We start from the raw sequence: 15137 nt of genomic DNA on the forward strand, positions 1-15137 counted from the left end.
TGTAAGTATTTCTGTCTATAAAGGATTGTTTAATAACAAACACCTGACTACCATGTACACCAAGAGAAGAGAATAGACACAGTAAAAGATACAATGAATTTGTTTACAATCAGCTCATCTGAACTGTGCGGCGTTTTAACCAAAATACGCACAGTGAATACATATAAAACTAAAACCCAGCTGCAAGGTAGCTGGTTCGGTATTCATCACTTTAAAATTGTGGTATATCTTTTTTTTCCTCTCATTCTTTCCTTCAGTGTCAAACTGTGTTCATGTTGTATTTCATTGTAATTCATTCTTAATGGAAAATGTATGAAACCAGAAGTTTACATACGCTATATCAAAAGACAAATGCTTTTTTGTCCTCATTGTCTGACATGAAATCAGACTGAATCTTTCCTGTTTTGGGGCAACTACAAATAACTTATTACATACAGTCAGGAGTGGCAAATCGACATTCGGGGAGAAAAAAAAAAAACACACCATTTTGTCTTTGGCCACATTTGTTTCTACAGGTAAGGTAAATGAGCTTGTTTACCTGGCGGTTAAGTAGAAGCACCTGTGGCTAAAATCAAATCATGCCAGTCTATTTCCTTTCCAAATCTCGATTTCTCATCTCTGCATAAAATCAAGCTCAAAATTATTCAGATGTACCTGAGGAGTACGAAGAATTTCAGGCTTGACTGGACATGTGGCACATTGAAGTTGGAGTGACAGGCTGAAATTCCACATCCTCCGAAATTATTAATAAAAACCTACTTCTTTCATTGTATCCTACGATAACTACAATCTGAACATCAATGTTAGCACTTTCGGATGAGCTTTAGGGTGGGTGGGCGGTCAATAAGAATTAACATTCACAGTGGGGTATAAGTATTGCTGACTGGATTACCAAATACTGGACATGGCTGACATTCGGGGATAGAACTACTATATACAACTGTGAGAGGAGGCATCGACACTGAACATGGGGAAAATTCATCCATCCATTCGTAAGCAGGTTTCACCAATCTGTCACACAGATACGGATCGTTTTGACAAACGTAAATACAAAGAGCGAGCCGTTGATGGTTCATTTCAGTCTTGAAAACTGTACTTTCCAAAACAGATGAATGAAAATTGTGCGCACCAGCACAAAATGCTGCTTGGTAACAGTCAATCGTTTTTAAAATCACAATGTAGCCATGCCAGACAGTGTAAAGGTGTAGACAGTTCAGTCTTGAAGGGCATATAAATTAATTGCGTAAATCAAGGCTTGACGTTCACCCGACCACTAACACAAAAGTCCCTAACCCGACACCCCCCAACTGTAGTGATTTAAAAAGAAATTACATTTTGCATTCAGTTGCAACTAGCTAGATACTGCCACTGTGTCATACAAGGCATCAGACATCAAGAATGACATTTAATGGACATCATTTACAAAAAAAAAAAAAAAAAAATGGTTGGCTTGTCCTATTCGAAAAGTTGATACCAGAGTTATCAGCAAGGGGAACATTCAAAACCTGTTCGCTTTTAGAACTGGAAGCAACAGTTTTCTCATTACCCAAAGAGCTTCTGTAGTTCACTCAAAAGATTTTCCCATGGAAAAGAAAACTTTCTCAACAGAATGACCTGAAAACCTTTTTTTCTGAATAGATTTTCTAATATTGAAAAGTATTAAATTGATCTAAATTGAGTGATGAAAAAAGCAGCCCAAAGTTGGCAAAAGAATAGGCAGGGTTCAGAACAAAGTTCCATCCGTTGTCCTTGGACAGTCCTACTTGTGTGGTCGCTGACAGGATCACTGGCTACTATGTTTTGTACTTGACTCGGTACTTGTTAACAGTGAGATAATGCAGCACCTCTGGGTTGCACGTTGTAGTACAGGGCAACAGGCCTTCTCGTCTATCTCCCACCAGCCAACTCCGGCAGTCGTTAGCCATGTCGCTTGTCACATGCTCTTTGGCCCAAGTGTCCAAGTGGGCCTGAAAGCGTCTGTGCAGGCGTCTGTGGACCCGTTTATGGGACTGCAAGACACATTCATTTAAAAAGAAATAATTATAATAATAATATGGACTTCAGGTTATAGCTGTCAAAATTAAATTGATTAATCAACAAGTAATCAATGATCAAATGAATCGATGATGATGTTTAGAGCCACAGTTTATCTTAAAATTGTCCAAATCTTCTTATTTCAGCCTGTCAATAGTAAATATTCTCTGATTTCTGTAACTGAACCTGTTTCAAAAAGGTTGGTGAGTAGAGTACATCAGTCACTCTCATGTAATATTGCTTAATTGTGAGTTGTTTTTTGAAATCACTAAATAAATAATAATTGGTTGTCGTGTTGTAATGATACCAGAATTTCAGTAGTCGGTAACAATACCTGTGATTTACCACGATTCCCGATACTAATTTGGTACCACGGTAAAAAAACAACAAAACAAAAGAATCCACTTACTTTTAAAATAACTAATTCATTTAAAACTGCTAAACTGAATAGTAAACATTAAAAAAGAGCAGCAGTGGCATGGAGCCTTCAAGTCACACCTCTATAAAAACAAGCAAGACTGATAATAAATGACGATATTCAACTATATACATTAAAAAAAAAGAGCAGCAGTGGCATGTAGCCTCTCAAGCCTCAAACCTCTCAAACATTATTTGCATGTTGGCTTCTTAGCTTCTCAACAAGCCGGTGTCAAATCAATGTTTAGACCCGTTTTGTGTTCCAAGGCTGTAGCTGACCCAATATCCAAATGAGAACAAGTGGGACAAAAATAAAAGGATAAAGAAGAAGAAACTGTGAGTGTGGCTCTTACCTGATGAGCGCGTGTAAGTGCAGTGTGCCTGTACATGAAGTCTTCGGATTTGCAGACATACACCATCTTGTAGGAGTTGAGCTTGAACATGCACTCCATCTTCAGTTTGCTCTTGTCACCTTGCAACTCGTCCGAGGGGCCTGTGGTCATCCTCTCCTGTTGCAGCTGTTCCCATCCTCTCTGGCACTTCCTGATTCTCCTCAGATTCCTGAAAGCCAAACAACGGTTGACAGGAGTAAGACGCGATGACTCAAAACAGTCAAACAACGTCTGAATAGTTAACATATCAAAAGTGCATCCTGTTTACGGGTTAGGTTCAAAGGGTATTTTTATTGAGTTCAGCATGTCACATGCTATTTCACAGCCTTATACACACTGAAAAGTGCTGTCTATTCAAATTTGAGAAGACTGTCCCTTTCAAGAACAATACACCCATGCATTGCAACTCACCAAGGAACAGAATTAGTTAGGAGGTCAAATCATTCGGGATATGGGGGATCTATAAGAGCAGCAGAGGCAGCAGTCGTAATATTTCCAATACAGTGACATTGACCGTAGCACAGTGACAGTGAAAATTCGCACGAAAAAAGGAGAACAAGTCATTTTAGTGAGCCCGACACTTTGCAGATACGAAAATAATCACCCCACCGCAATGAAAGGTTGAAATATGTACTTACCGCAGAGAGTATGGGTGAGCGCAGACTGAGTGCATGAGGCTTATTTTTGCATTCAGGGCTCCACTTAAAAAGACAAGACACAGTCTTTCCAGGCCAATTTCGGGTCAAACTGTTAGAAACAAACACTACAGAATTGCTGCCTTGTTGAATACCAATCCCAAATATGAGCGGAGATCACTTAAGATGTTCACATACTGCCACCAACAATGCAGTGTTATGATTATGAGATGAGTACCAACCGAACGAAATCTGAGAAGAAATTGGATCTGTGCGGCCACTGAGGTGACTTTTTTTTTGTGAAGAGGGGCAGAGTTTTGGCTGTGCTGCTGACGTCTCATAGATTTAGTGGGGAGGCGGGGCAGGGGATAAAATGATGTAGGTGAGCCCAATGATGAATCATAAATCAGAGAAAGCAATTTGGGCAATGGGTTGAAATAAGGAAAGACAAAGCAAAGCACAGAAACTGGTCAGGTCGTTTGAAAGCCTTTTGAAATGTATATGGTTATGGACAGCCATCTCAAAAGACAAAAAATACTGAGTGCTCGACTTGACAAGACAGGCTTCACATGTGGAACATGAAGACAAACCAGACATTGACAGGCCCCCGTGCACAGCTCAAAAGTGTCAAGAAAGAAATAGACCAACATATGAGCATACAATTTAGAGGATCATTTTTATTGACAAAGCCTATTCCTCTTTACAAGTGATGCAGAAAATGTGCTTCACCAGAGTTCAAAAAACAAACTTGAGCACAAATCTCTCAAATGGTGGTAAAACCTCACCCACAACAACAACAGGGTCAGGGAGTGCACGTTCCCAGTCCTTACAAACGTAACACTGAATTGAAACAAAGGGACGTGTTAGGTTGTTGACAATTGAATTTGCAAACAGAGATGAAGTCACGTACAAGACTCTTGCTTTGAATACAGTTGCAAAGATGGCATGATACGCTCAAGATATTTTTCACAAAGTCCTGATACAATAGCTTTCGTTATTCAATAGTCAAAGTCGTGCCAAAGAAATTGTAAAAAACAAAACAATGCGACATGGAGTCTGCCCCATTTGTTTTACTCTGTTTGCGATTTTCCAGACTATGTCGTGATGCCACACACTGAAAATCGTTTCAACTCAACACAAGCAAACTCGTAATCAAACCAAAAGTCTGCACAAGTTGGAATTCCAAGCCATGATAAAGCCAAACCCTTCTTAAAAATCTTTTAACTCATAAATAAAAACCCATTTAAAAAAGGAACTCAATAATTGAATACATAATTCCCTTTTGTTAAAAGAATGACTATGTAAAGTGCAATCTTCCATGAGAGGCAGAGGTCTGAAACTGAACAAGCTTCCGTTGCAACTGTGGCGTCACATCTTAACTTTGCCTAACTGTGTTGTCAGTCCATTACCACGCACCAAAACCATAAAAGAGACTTTTTGTTTCCCGATGTGCTATTGCTCTTGTTTGTGAGGAGTTGTTTGGCACATCAACAGCTGAGGATCAGGACGGAAGTTGAACGAGAGCAGACAAGAGGGAGACATGGCTGGGGCCTCACCTGGGCAGGAACACTGGTTTCTGGGCCAAATGCTCACGCAGCTCTGCAGAAGTCGCATCTGAGTTCAGGTATCTGCCCACATAGTCCGACCACCTCTGTCGAGTACATGGCAGAAGAACATTACGACCTCATCTAACGTTTAGTGACTGTAAATACGAAATGCTTGAATTCACATACTAAAATGATCGTGCTTGATTATTTGAGTACTTGCCTCTGCAGTCTCATCAGAGTTCTCCTCTTCTGTGTCCAGCAGCTCCATTCCCATACAAACAGAGTCTTGGTTCTTCATAAACATCAGCTGCGGCAAACAATAAAAGATGAGAGTTCTGTGTGCATCAGAGAGTATGGACAAGCTTGGGTTTACAGTACCTTGAAGCAGTTCTCTTCAGACATGAGCTGCTCTGATTTGCGCTGGTAGGTGCCCTCTGCTGTGGCCCGGGACGCCTGAGTGAGCAGGGAACCACCCGTGGCTTTATTGGCAACCTCACTCAGGTACAAGTCCATCACCCGCGCACATGCGTCATCAGTGACTAGGTGTTGGAGCTGTAAACGACAGTGACTTTGCAGTAAGAAGACGCAATTCACCATATTTCCTCGATCGACTATGGGGGAGATTGAGAATAGAATCAGTTGTGTGGCTGCACAGAGCATGTCGCTCAACTTTCCTTAGCTGACCATATTGTTCCAAGTGAGATTATCGACAGCGCTTTTTCTTGCATCATCACCTCATCTTGTTTTGTGTCAGATGGGTTGTTTTGGTGATAAGTCTTTTGCTCTAAATCTAAAAATTTATTTGTGGGTCATTTTTTATGGTTGAGATTGTCGGTTTACTTAACTCATGACTCCATTTTTTTTTTAAATCTATTCTTGAGCTACATGTCAATAAAAAAGGACTATGCCGACCTGCCGGACGATGCTCTGGATGAGTTTATCCATTGTGAAGGCAATGTAGGCATGGATGGTGAACATTTCCCTCAAGGAATCCTCATACTGAGCTGGTTCCATGTTACCATCCAAAAGGTTCCGCACCATTTCCAGAAAGACGGAATAATAATCCTCTACTTCAACATCCACTGGAAAAGGAACAAAAAGTAAGTGGTGGACATTTTCTTTCATCACAATATTGTAAAATTGAGTGCGGTTTCAGTACGGCACACTTACTTGGCTCCCTCATCTTAAGTTGGAAGGCTGTATTGTCATTCTTTTCTTTTTGGAGGCCAAACATTTCTTTTTCCCATTCTCTCTCACGAGCATCTTCTTCAATCTGCTTCTCAGCATACCCGTAGATTCGCAGCAAACGAGAGCAGAGGATGTGATGAAGGCGCAAGAAGATGTACCAGTAGTTATTCACATAGAACAAGTTATAGGCCTCATCGGTGGCACGCAACTTCTGAGCTGCCATGTTGCTGAAGAGGAGCTTGGACTTTGACGGGTTGCTGCCTGGCAGGCCATTATGTTTTTTGCTGCCATCTGGATCTGCATCCATATCCTCCACTTCCTCGTCATCCTCCTCCACATCAGAGAGCTCGCCTCGCCGGGCGAAAAGGAGATCGGGGATGAAGTGGCGTACGATCTGTTTGATCTTGTACTTGTCATCTTTCTGGATGCCAACTTGTCTCTTGACATGGTGAATAATGAGGGCCGCGGCGTCTTCGAGTATTTGACTGTCTTCGTAGGCCAGGTTCATGTGTGGGCCGCTAGGAGGAGGAATGGCAGGATCCTCTGCGGCACGCTCCTGACGCTGCCACACAGCCACAAGTTAATTTCTTAGACGGTCACGTAAATGTTGGACTCATTTTGTGTTAGTATCAATCGCTTACCTCATCATACAGCATTTCTATTTCACTGAGCAAGGTCTTTGAGCGAAACACTTTGGTGTCATTCTGTTTGAAGTTGATGCCTTGGTGGTCGAGTGACTTCAGATAATACTTTTCATTCTGTTCCCGCCAAATTTTGTTGAAGCCTCTCTGGGCTTCTCTCCACTCTTCTTCTTTGATCTTTAACCTGAAGCCAAGAATGAAAATGGAAAGGCTCAGTTCCAGCGCGAAACAAATGTATTGAATTTAAATATTTTGAAAAATAATACATGCTATTAACCTTTTTATCACTATGGGGACACACACAGTTGGGTTCTTCTTAAGACCATCAATGATGTCGTTGGCTCGGTCTCCGTATATCCTCTGAATAGCTTTGCGGTGAATGACCTCTGAAGAGCTGCCCAACGTGTTGTCCAGCTTAAAGCGCAGCTGCTCCTCCGCAGACATTCGCGAAAGCCTCTGTTGGACTGACTCGAGAGCTCGAATCGTGGCAAGATTGGTCTCCAACACAACGTCAAGCTGAGGGGATGCAATTATAAAAACTTGAATGCAGACCCCAAATGGTGAGAAAATGGGCGGCCATTACAAGTTGCGTCAAAACTGTCGAATCATTAAAATAATGACAGAAAAGGACATTGTTATATTTGATCTCAGTTCGTTATCTTTATTGTTCGCTATGTTAATAGTAATGACCAGGAGGTTGCCTTCTCAGTTTAACTATTTAATGTATGCCAGAAAGGTTGAAAAACAGCTATGGAGCTTCCTCTGCGAGATTGCAAAAGGCCTAACACCCACCTCCAGGATCACTATTCTAATACTCTTGGCCACCCTCCTGCAAGGGGGAAACTCCACCGAGCCTGTGTGATAATGTGTGAACTTGCAGTCTTCACTGTGATCAACTCATATGTGTGTGTAAAGACGTCATAGAAAAGGGAAAGCCAGTGAAAGCAAGAGCAGGTTAACAACAAGATAACAGTACAGCTTAAGCTCCCTAGGTAATCACGTGTGCCAGAAGAGGCCAATTCTAACGGCACCAAACTTCTACAGTCTTGCAATACAGCATCAAGAAAAGCGTGACAAACAGGCACCTTTGTCTTGTATTTTAGAAGAAACAAAAATGTGATCATGTGTACAATGGATGGAAAGCTCCTGAGAAGACAATTGAAAATAAATTCATCTTGCAGAGTGAGAAAACTGGGCCTCTTACCTCAAAACGCTCATCTTCACATCTGTAAATGTGCTCTTCATACTGTGTCTTCTTGGAGCTTACAAAAGTCGAATCTTCAGACCATGATGGAAATGACACCCATGTGTCATTCAGAACCTGAAATAGGACATTGATTGATTGATTGATTGATTTCTTTAAACCTTCACTCTAAAGAGATCAAAATCCAAAAAGAGCTGATGGTCAGAAACAACAACTTTTGACTAACCTCTCTACATAGTGGCGTCCTTCCGGTACATTTAGGCTGCTGATAGCTCTTAGGGAGAGCTCTGTAGCTGGAGCCCAGCCTCTTGCAGGACGCATAGTCAATCTCCATGGCGATGCCCTCCGTTGCCCGCTCCTTGGGTAAACTCTCCGCATGGCTCGACTCACCCTGACTTGATTCTCGGTAGCCCAGGAAGTTTTTAAACCATGTAAACAGTTCTGGGAATTTTCTGTCAATTGTGACATAATTTACGTGGAATACAACGTTAATACAAATAATATACTGTAACTCCATATATTGTTTGAAGAATTAACATCTTTAAGTGTGCAGCATCATTGAATTCAAGTTAAGTGTTTTCAAAGTTACAAATTAATGAAATCAATCAGAAAGGTAATATGAACTTACCCAAGAAATGGGATGACTAACTGAACCAATTCAGCACGGGAAATCACCTCCTGGTTGAAGATATGTAAACAACGCAGGAAGCTTTCATATGCCTCAGAGCTCCTGAGAGCTTTCTTGACCTGTTTGCAATGACAGTCAAAAGTACTTTTCATTTTATGCTCACATGAAAAGAAAATACTTAATGAGGACAACCAAACTGTTTGTAACAATTTTACCTTGTCAAAGAACATGCTTTCAGTGCTGTTGCTGTGCTTTCCAACTTCGCCAAAGCCATGATGGTCCTTGCCGACTATTTTGGGTTTCTTCTGCAAAACATCAAATAAATACAACTATTTTAGGTTGATATATTATTTTAATGATAGTCTTGTTGAAAGCACATAGAACAAAGCTATTTCATCTTAAAAAGCAGGGATTATATGAAGAGTATATTTACCTTGAGAAGGGGTGAGACTCCCACAGCTCCGGGTTTTTTGACAGTCAGCCCATTGTGGCTTAATTTCTGTTTATTGTTTGGTACTGGTCTCTTTACTGTCCCGCCATGATCATTACGCACAGAGTCTGCCCTGTCAGGTGCAGTTTTCCCAAGCAGCTGAGCAGAGGAAAGAGCATAAATATCGCATTATACAAATGTTGCAATCATTTTAGAGGACACATCTGGCTTGGAGAACAAAAAAAAAAACGATTTTACAAACATCCCTGCTATTTGTGTATGCTGCACCCCAAAACTAGTCTGAATTGGAGTCAAAAACAGCTACTGTTAAAGCTACAGACGCCAATGTGTTTTGGTTTTATTAGGAGCTGATAAACTACTCACCATTGAGCTGTTGGCATCAGGTAGGAACTGTCCAAATTCTGACAACAGGTCTTCCTGATTCTTGAAGAGTCGCGCCACTTGAGTATAAACCTCCTGCTCAGTCAGGGCTGGAGTGTAATTGCCTCCTGCCTCTTTGGCATTTCGCTGCTCTTTCTGCAGTCAATGGGCATTTATTAACTAAGTTGACAAAATATACAATAGTGCTCATACAAAAGGTTGGAGCGCTTCCTGACCTGGTATGTATGGAGGATTTCCAGGAAGGATTTGTAGATGTCTGGCTGACCCTGGAAGCGATTCTTAATCTTGTTGACGTAGTTTATCGCGTGGTTGAATTCCACTGGCTGATTGTTCTGTGGAGGCGGCCCACCAGACGGTGTGCTGCTTACTGGTGTGTGAGACTGAACTGAAGGTGAGCACGGTGAGGTGTAAGATGGGATGGATGGGTTCGGCTGGCTGGTGGGCGTGTGAGCTGGAGACTGCATGGCCTGTTGGAACAAAAACACATGTGGAACAGACAACTATTAGAAAAACTTAGGACATATTTTGTCCAAGTCATGAATCTAATGGAACTAACCTTGTTGACTTTATTTGCTGCAGGCTGGGTGGGGACAGGTGGGGTGACAGTAGCTGTGTGTGGGCCAGCCTGTGGCACAGTCTGGTGCTGATGCTGGTTTGGAGGCTGGCTGGGTGGTGCACTTACGGGGATGTTTCGAACAGATATACCGTAAGGCGTGATGTAGTGAATCTGGCCTGGCGTGGTCACGTTGACCAGATCATTAGTTTGAACCTCAATTTTATATCCAGGTGGCAAGAAAGTATTGAAGCCCATAATGAGGTCGGGATGGCCCTTGAAGAGTTGCGACACGCGACTGATAACACCTGGAGTGTCTATGCTGTAATTGAGAAAAACGTTTTTTCTTGATTTAAAAAGAAATATATTGATGCAATTTTTTTAACATATTGTGTCGATTACTAGAGCTTACCTCTGCGATTTGAATTCTTTCATAATATCCAGGAAATCATTATACACTTGAGGCTGATTTCCAAACTGAAGCTTCACTTGGTCAAGATATGACAAAGCATCTTCAACCTAAAACAGAAATTAGTGCACCAACGTTATTGACTTGTGTTTATAGGTTGAAATGATAATTTCTCCATCATTCCCAGTAAATCATAATGTCTCATCACTGGTGAGCTACTTTTAGAACAAGCCCAGGGGGGGTTTACTTATGTGGTCCTTGGACGTTACCATAGGCACCAGGTTGTTGACGCCTGGTATAGTGTATCACGCAACCAAATGCACACACATTTAGCCATTTTCAGATTCTGTCCTCTTTTCTTACCTTCAGACGCTGAAACTGCTGCTGTCCTTGTGCTGAAGTCATGGGTGCAGTTGGATGCACATGACCTTGGACCACCCCAGGGGCCTGGGATTGGACTGCTATGCTGTGTGCATGGGCTCCAACATGTTGTGCAGAACTGTTAAGTCCGTGCCCACTTGTGCTCTGGGGCATTGTCGGCACCTTTTGGAAAAAAACAGTTTAGACCCGTCTCTAAATGGGAAACTCAGTCAGCAAGAACTTTAGCTTGAAGACATCTGAGACTCAGATCGACTGGGACTGATTGAGTAGTACTGCCTGGTTTGAATCTGAGTTTCCTTCGTCCTCTCTTAATGTTGTTTGACAGCTCTCCCTGGACTTGTGTCAGTACTGGCTTTGTCACATAGTCTATTTTAAAACATATCTGTTAGGGCCAAACAAGTTGTACACTGGTTTGCTTTCCTTGGTAATCATCAACAGCAATTTCAAGTTTCTCTTGTTATCTCGTTGATTACTGGGGACGCTAAAACAATATGTAACATTACACTATTGTGTGGGAAATGTAGTCGACCTGGGATAAAGTGTTTGTTTTCAATCCAAACCGACAGGAATATTATTTTTAAATGTTATCTCAAGTGCCCCCCTTGACCCAGAATTGGCTCTATCAAACAAAGAAATGATTCAAACAAAGGATTGTTAGGATCGCTCCACTGGTGGTAATGTTGCAATATGTGAATGAGTGACATATTAATAAAAAATTCCATCTGCATCGCACCTCCCTTCCATGAATCTACTCATCAGAATGAGCTTGCCATTGGTAAAAGTAATCTATGGAAATACTTTGACATAGACCATTGTTCCTTGGGATTACAAAGCATCTGGTAGTGGCCCTCAAAATATGACTGCTTGCCACAACTTTGTCCTTGAACACCATTCAAATACAAAGAGGAGGGGTTGCCTACAGACATAAAGTGTGGGAAATGGTCTTAGCGGAGCCTGCTGTAGCACCATACCTGGTAACCCTGGGGTAGAGAATACTGGATGCCAGATGATGGCTGCATATTGTCTGTAGCTGCCTCTATCACAGTGGTAGTTGGGGCTAAAGCCCTCTGTTGGAAGCTTTCTGCAATGTCCTGCACTGGGGTATGTGGTTGCTGGGGTGCAAATATGGGTTCCTGGTCCTCCACATGCCTCTTCATTGTTGAAACATACTCAAAGGGGCTACAGGAAAACAAATTAAAAAAAAAAAAATAAAAAAAAGATGAAAGGCAGTGTTTAACTTACATTTGCTACTGAACTTGCTTTGTGGAGACTAGAGAGTGGTAAAAATAATAATAAAAAACCTGATTCGGTGAAAAAAGATGAGGCAGTGTTTAACTTATATTCATTAGAAACTAATCTTGTTTTGTGGAGACTAGAGGGTACTATAAAAAAAAAAAAACGCTGATTAGGTGTATCTGCAAAACAAAAGACAAGTGATCCTAATAAGGATAAGGTTATAACCAGAAGAGAATGGATGAAAAGTCACCAACCATACTCTCATGTGTGCTTTTAGTTTAGGTAAAATGTTCTCTTGAGTATGTGTTCTACCTGAAAATATTATCTGCCGTGTTAGCACACAATACAATTACAATTCTTTATATCATAACACAAAAATGTCTTATAATTTAACAATGGAACATTTTTGCAAATGATCAACGACTGCAAGATAGCTTTCAATTTGGACTGTAACTAAGACACTAAATCAATCCGTTGTCACTATTCATTGGTTACACTGGTGTAGAGAGGCAGAGCATCACACAGAGGCATTTTAAATATTTTACACCCCTCTAACAAAAGAATCTAACCAAAATGTTGTCAACACAGCGTTGTACAATGTGGTCTACTTCAGTGTTTGCCAAACTTTTTTGAGCCAAGGAACATATTATACATTAGAAAACTCTCACGGAATACCATTAAAATAAAACATTACAAAAAGTGAATCATCTAAAACTCATTTACATTACCCTTATGAGCCCTCTTTTTTTTTTTTTTTTTTACCTTAAAAGCCCCTTCGGCACCAGCTTGTGGCATCTTCTTTCAGAAAGAGCACAAAACAGCAAATAGGTAAGTTTTCAGTGATTAACAGACGTCAGGTCCTATAAAAGAAAACAAAATCCATGTGAACATATGAATAACAAACTTTGACTTTGATTTTTTAAAAATAGGTTGGTAAATACTGTAAATTGAAACAATGGCGATTTTGTCTAATTCGATCACAAATGAGAAATATGGGCATGTTTGAACACAACACTCCCATTTGTATGGATGGCAACAAATGCCATGTAACTGAAGAGCATTTGATTTCTATGGCTATCATTACTTGTCGGAGATCGATACATATTAAGTGACAATGAATCATGGCAGATAGGTGGTTGGGAAAAAGGTTCTTTTTATGTATTCTTTTAAATAAACGCCGAGTTAAACGCCGCTCATATGTATTTGATATTATTGCAAACACCAGGATTTCGAAAAGGTTTCATTTGTTGACGCTCCCTGAGCAGGCAGACGTCACAGCCTTGGGTCGGTTCGGGAGGGAGAGGACGCGAGGCGAGCACAGTGCCGCCTTGTCGACTCGCTGCTCTGCACCAAATTGGGACAACACGCAAGCGGAGCGCGCGGTGTTGAGGAGCAGGGATCGTGTCAGATTCATATCCAGTCGCTAGTATCGTCGCCCAAAAGGCTCAAGGAATTCGGTGATGAGTTAAATACAACGAAGGTGGCTGTGTAACGATTCCAAAAGCTCCGATTTGCTGCCGTGTCGCTCTTGTTGTTTCGCTGCTGCCGTGAGGCCGATCCTTTTCCCCTCCCCCTCCCAGTAAACGCCGACTTTAACTCATCCGTTGTCGTCGAGCCGACCGCTTTCGCTTGTGTGATGGCTGACGTTTGCATTCGCCCGAAATGAAGTTAGGTGGCGAGCAAACTAGTCTTTACCACTCTTAAGAGTTGGCGATATAGGCGATCACCCTCGACAGAAGGGACAGATGTCGGTGTGTCTTATGGCAAGTTATCGCCTCCATAGATGACAAACTCAAAAAGACGAAGTGAATGTGCTGGGCTATCGTTACCCTTGCGCTAGCTTCCACGTTACGACGAGTACAGCGTTAAGTTTGGTCGGGAATTCACAGTGCTGTCAAGTAAAAGGCTTTCACGTTGATATAAACGCTTGGCTCACAAAACTTTGCAGCGCACGCTGTGAACTAGATTGAATCAAAACGTCTTGCCAAGTCCTCCTTTTTGCTGTTAGCCTGACAGCTAAATCAAGCTCAGAAGAACAGTCTTACCTCGTTAGCCTTACTCACAGTAACTTAATAGTAAAAGTAAATGCCCAATACAAACGTCACATTTCAAACAACCGGAAGACAACAATACATAAAAACACTGCCATCAAATAATCGGCAAGCGCTCAAACGCTTTCCTATTTGACAAGGTTATGTAGCCGCTAATGTGCTACGTTAGCACAACAAGCACCCTCACCGATGCAGCTAACTAGGATACTTAGCTTACCTCGCTGGGCTGCCTCCAGCAACAACGCTGCCACATCAGTGACAAAAATTCTCCCCAGCAGACCTCACAGGCGCATTAAGATGGCAGTGAAAAGACGTGCGCTTTTGACTGCTTGTCCACGAAAATCGACAAAAATGAAATAGTCCGCGCCATTAACAACAGGGTATGTATGAAGCGGCGTTCGTTGAACATTAGGGGCGTGACTGTCATGGAGGAAGTTTCCTCCCAGTCTTTACTCTGATTGGTTACTTGAAAAGATGAAAACAAATACATACACTGAAGCGAGAGCCTGGTCAACTTGGAGGGTGGAGATAGATACAAGTGTTGAATTGGTTTTACTGTACTGTCATATGGTGTAGAATTAATAAAAATTATTTAAAATTTGAAATGATTCATTTTTATGCCTCTATTTAGCCAAATATGGTAGAATCTGCTCACAGTATGATCCAGAGCAAGCAATGCTGCACTGCAAAGAACAATAATGGCTTGTATCACTTGACATTATATGGAGTCAACTCCAATAAGGGATTTATGACATAAAAATTTAAAAATGCTACTGATATTTACGAATGTGAAATGTGGAGATACATTTTGCAATCAAATCTGAATAAAATGGCTTCACTCAGACACATCACTACAAATCTCTGCCTTTCTAAAAATACAATTAACTTCGGTCTCACAATAAATGCTAATATTTTATGGATCCTTAATGATTGATGCGTTACTTTCACTACAGCAATTGCCATATAAAGCTGTTTCTATAATCATATTT

General features: G+C 41.3%; 1 protein-coding gene across 2 annotated transcripts; it reads right to left on the reverse strand.

The window, feature by feature from the left end:
- Nucleotides 1–2: 2 nt before the first annotated feature.
- LOC148400350 (paired amphipathic helix protein Sin3a-like) lies at nt 3–14582 on the reverse strand. Of its 2 annotated transcripts, XM_088370430.1 has the most exons (22): nt 14366–14582; nt 12860–12957; nt 11833–12040; nt 10844–11023; nt 10484–10590; nt 10075–10393; nt 9734–9985; nt 9501–9653; nt 9120–9275; nt 8902–8991; nt 8687–8805; nt 8285–8510; nt 8059–8175; nt 7132–7370; nt 6855–7038; nt 6196–6775; nt 5938–6107; nt 5404–5577; nt 5246–5332; nt 5035–5129; nt 2805–3012; nt 3–2009 (listed from the first exon to the last, which is right to left on the reverse strand). In XM_088370430.1, exons 3-22 carry the CDS (start codon nt 12016–12018, stop codon nt 1794–1796), a joined length of 3858 nt encoding a protein of 1285 aa, XP_088226556.1. In that variant the 5' UTR covers nt 12019–12040; nt 12860–12957; nt 14366–14582; the 3' UTR covers nt 3–1793. The 2 variants fall into 2 exon arrangements, with proteins under 2 accessions (XP_088226556.1, XP_088226558.1); XM_088370432.1 differs by lacking the exons at nt 3–2009; nt 2805–3012 and adding an exon at nt 4136–4972.
- Nucleotides 14583–15137: the final 555 nt, after the last annotated feature.

This window comes from Syngnathus floridae, chromosome 3 (genome assembly GCF_059516105.1).
Source record: "Syngnathus floridae isolate MCC-2025c chromosome 3, RoL_Sflo_1.0, whole genome shotgun sequence".
Classification (NCBI taxonomy): domain Eukaryota; kingdom Metazoa; phylum Chordata; class Actinopteri; order Syngnathiformes; family Syngnathidae; genus Syngnathus; species Syngnathus floridae.

Coding starts and splice junctions, on each gene's coding strand:
- LOC148400350 (XM_088370430.1), bottom strand. CDS start 12,018: ATGAAGAGGCATGTGGAGGACCAGGAACCCATATTTGCACCCCAGCAA. Junction 10,394..10,483: donor AAAGAATTCAAATCGCAGAG/GTAAGCTCTAGT, acceptor TCTCAATTACAG/CATAGACACTCCAGGTGTTA. Junction 6,776..6,854: donor TAGAAATGCTGTATGATGAG/GTAAGCGATTGA, acceptor GCTGTGTGGCAG/CGTCAGGAGCGTGCCGCAGA.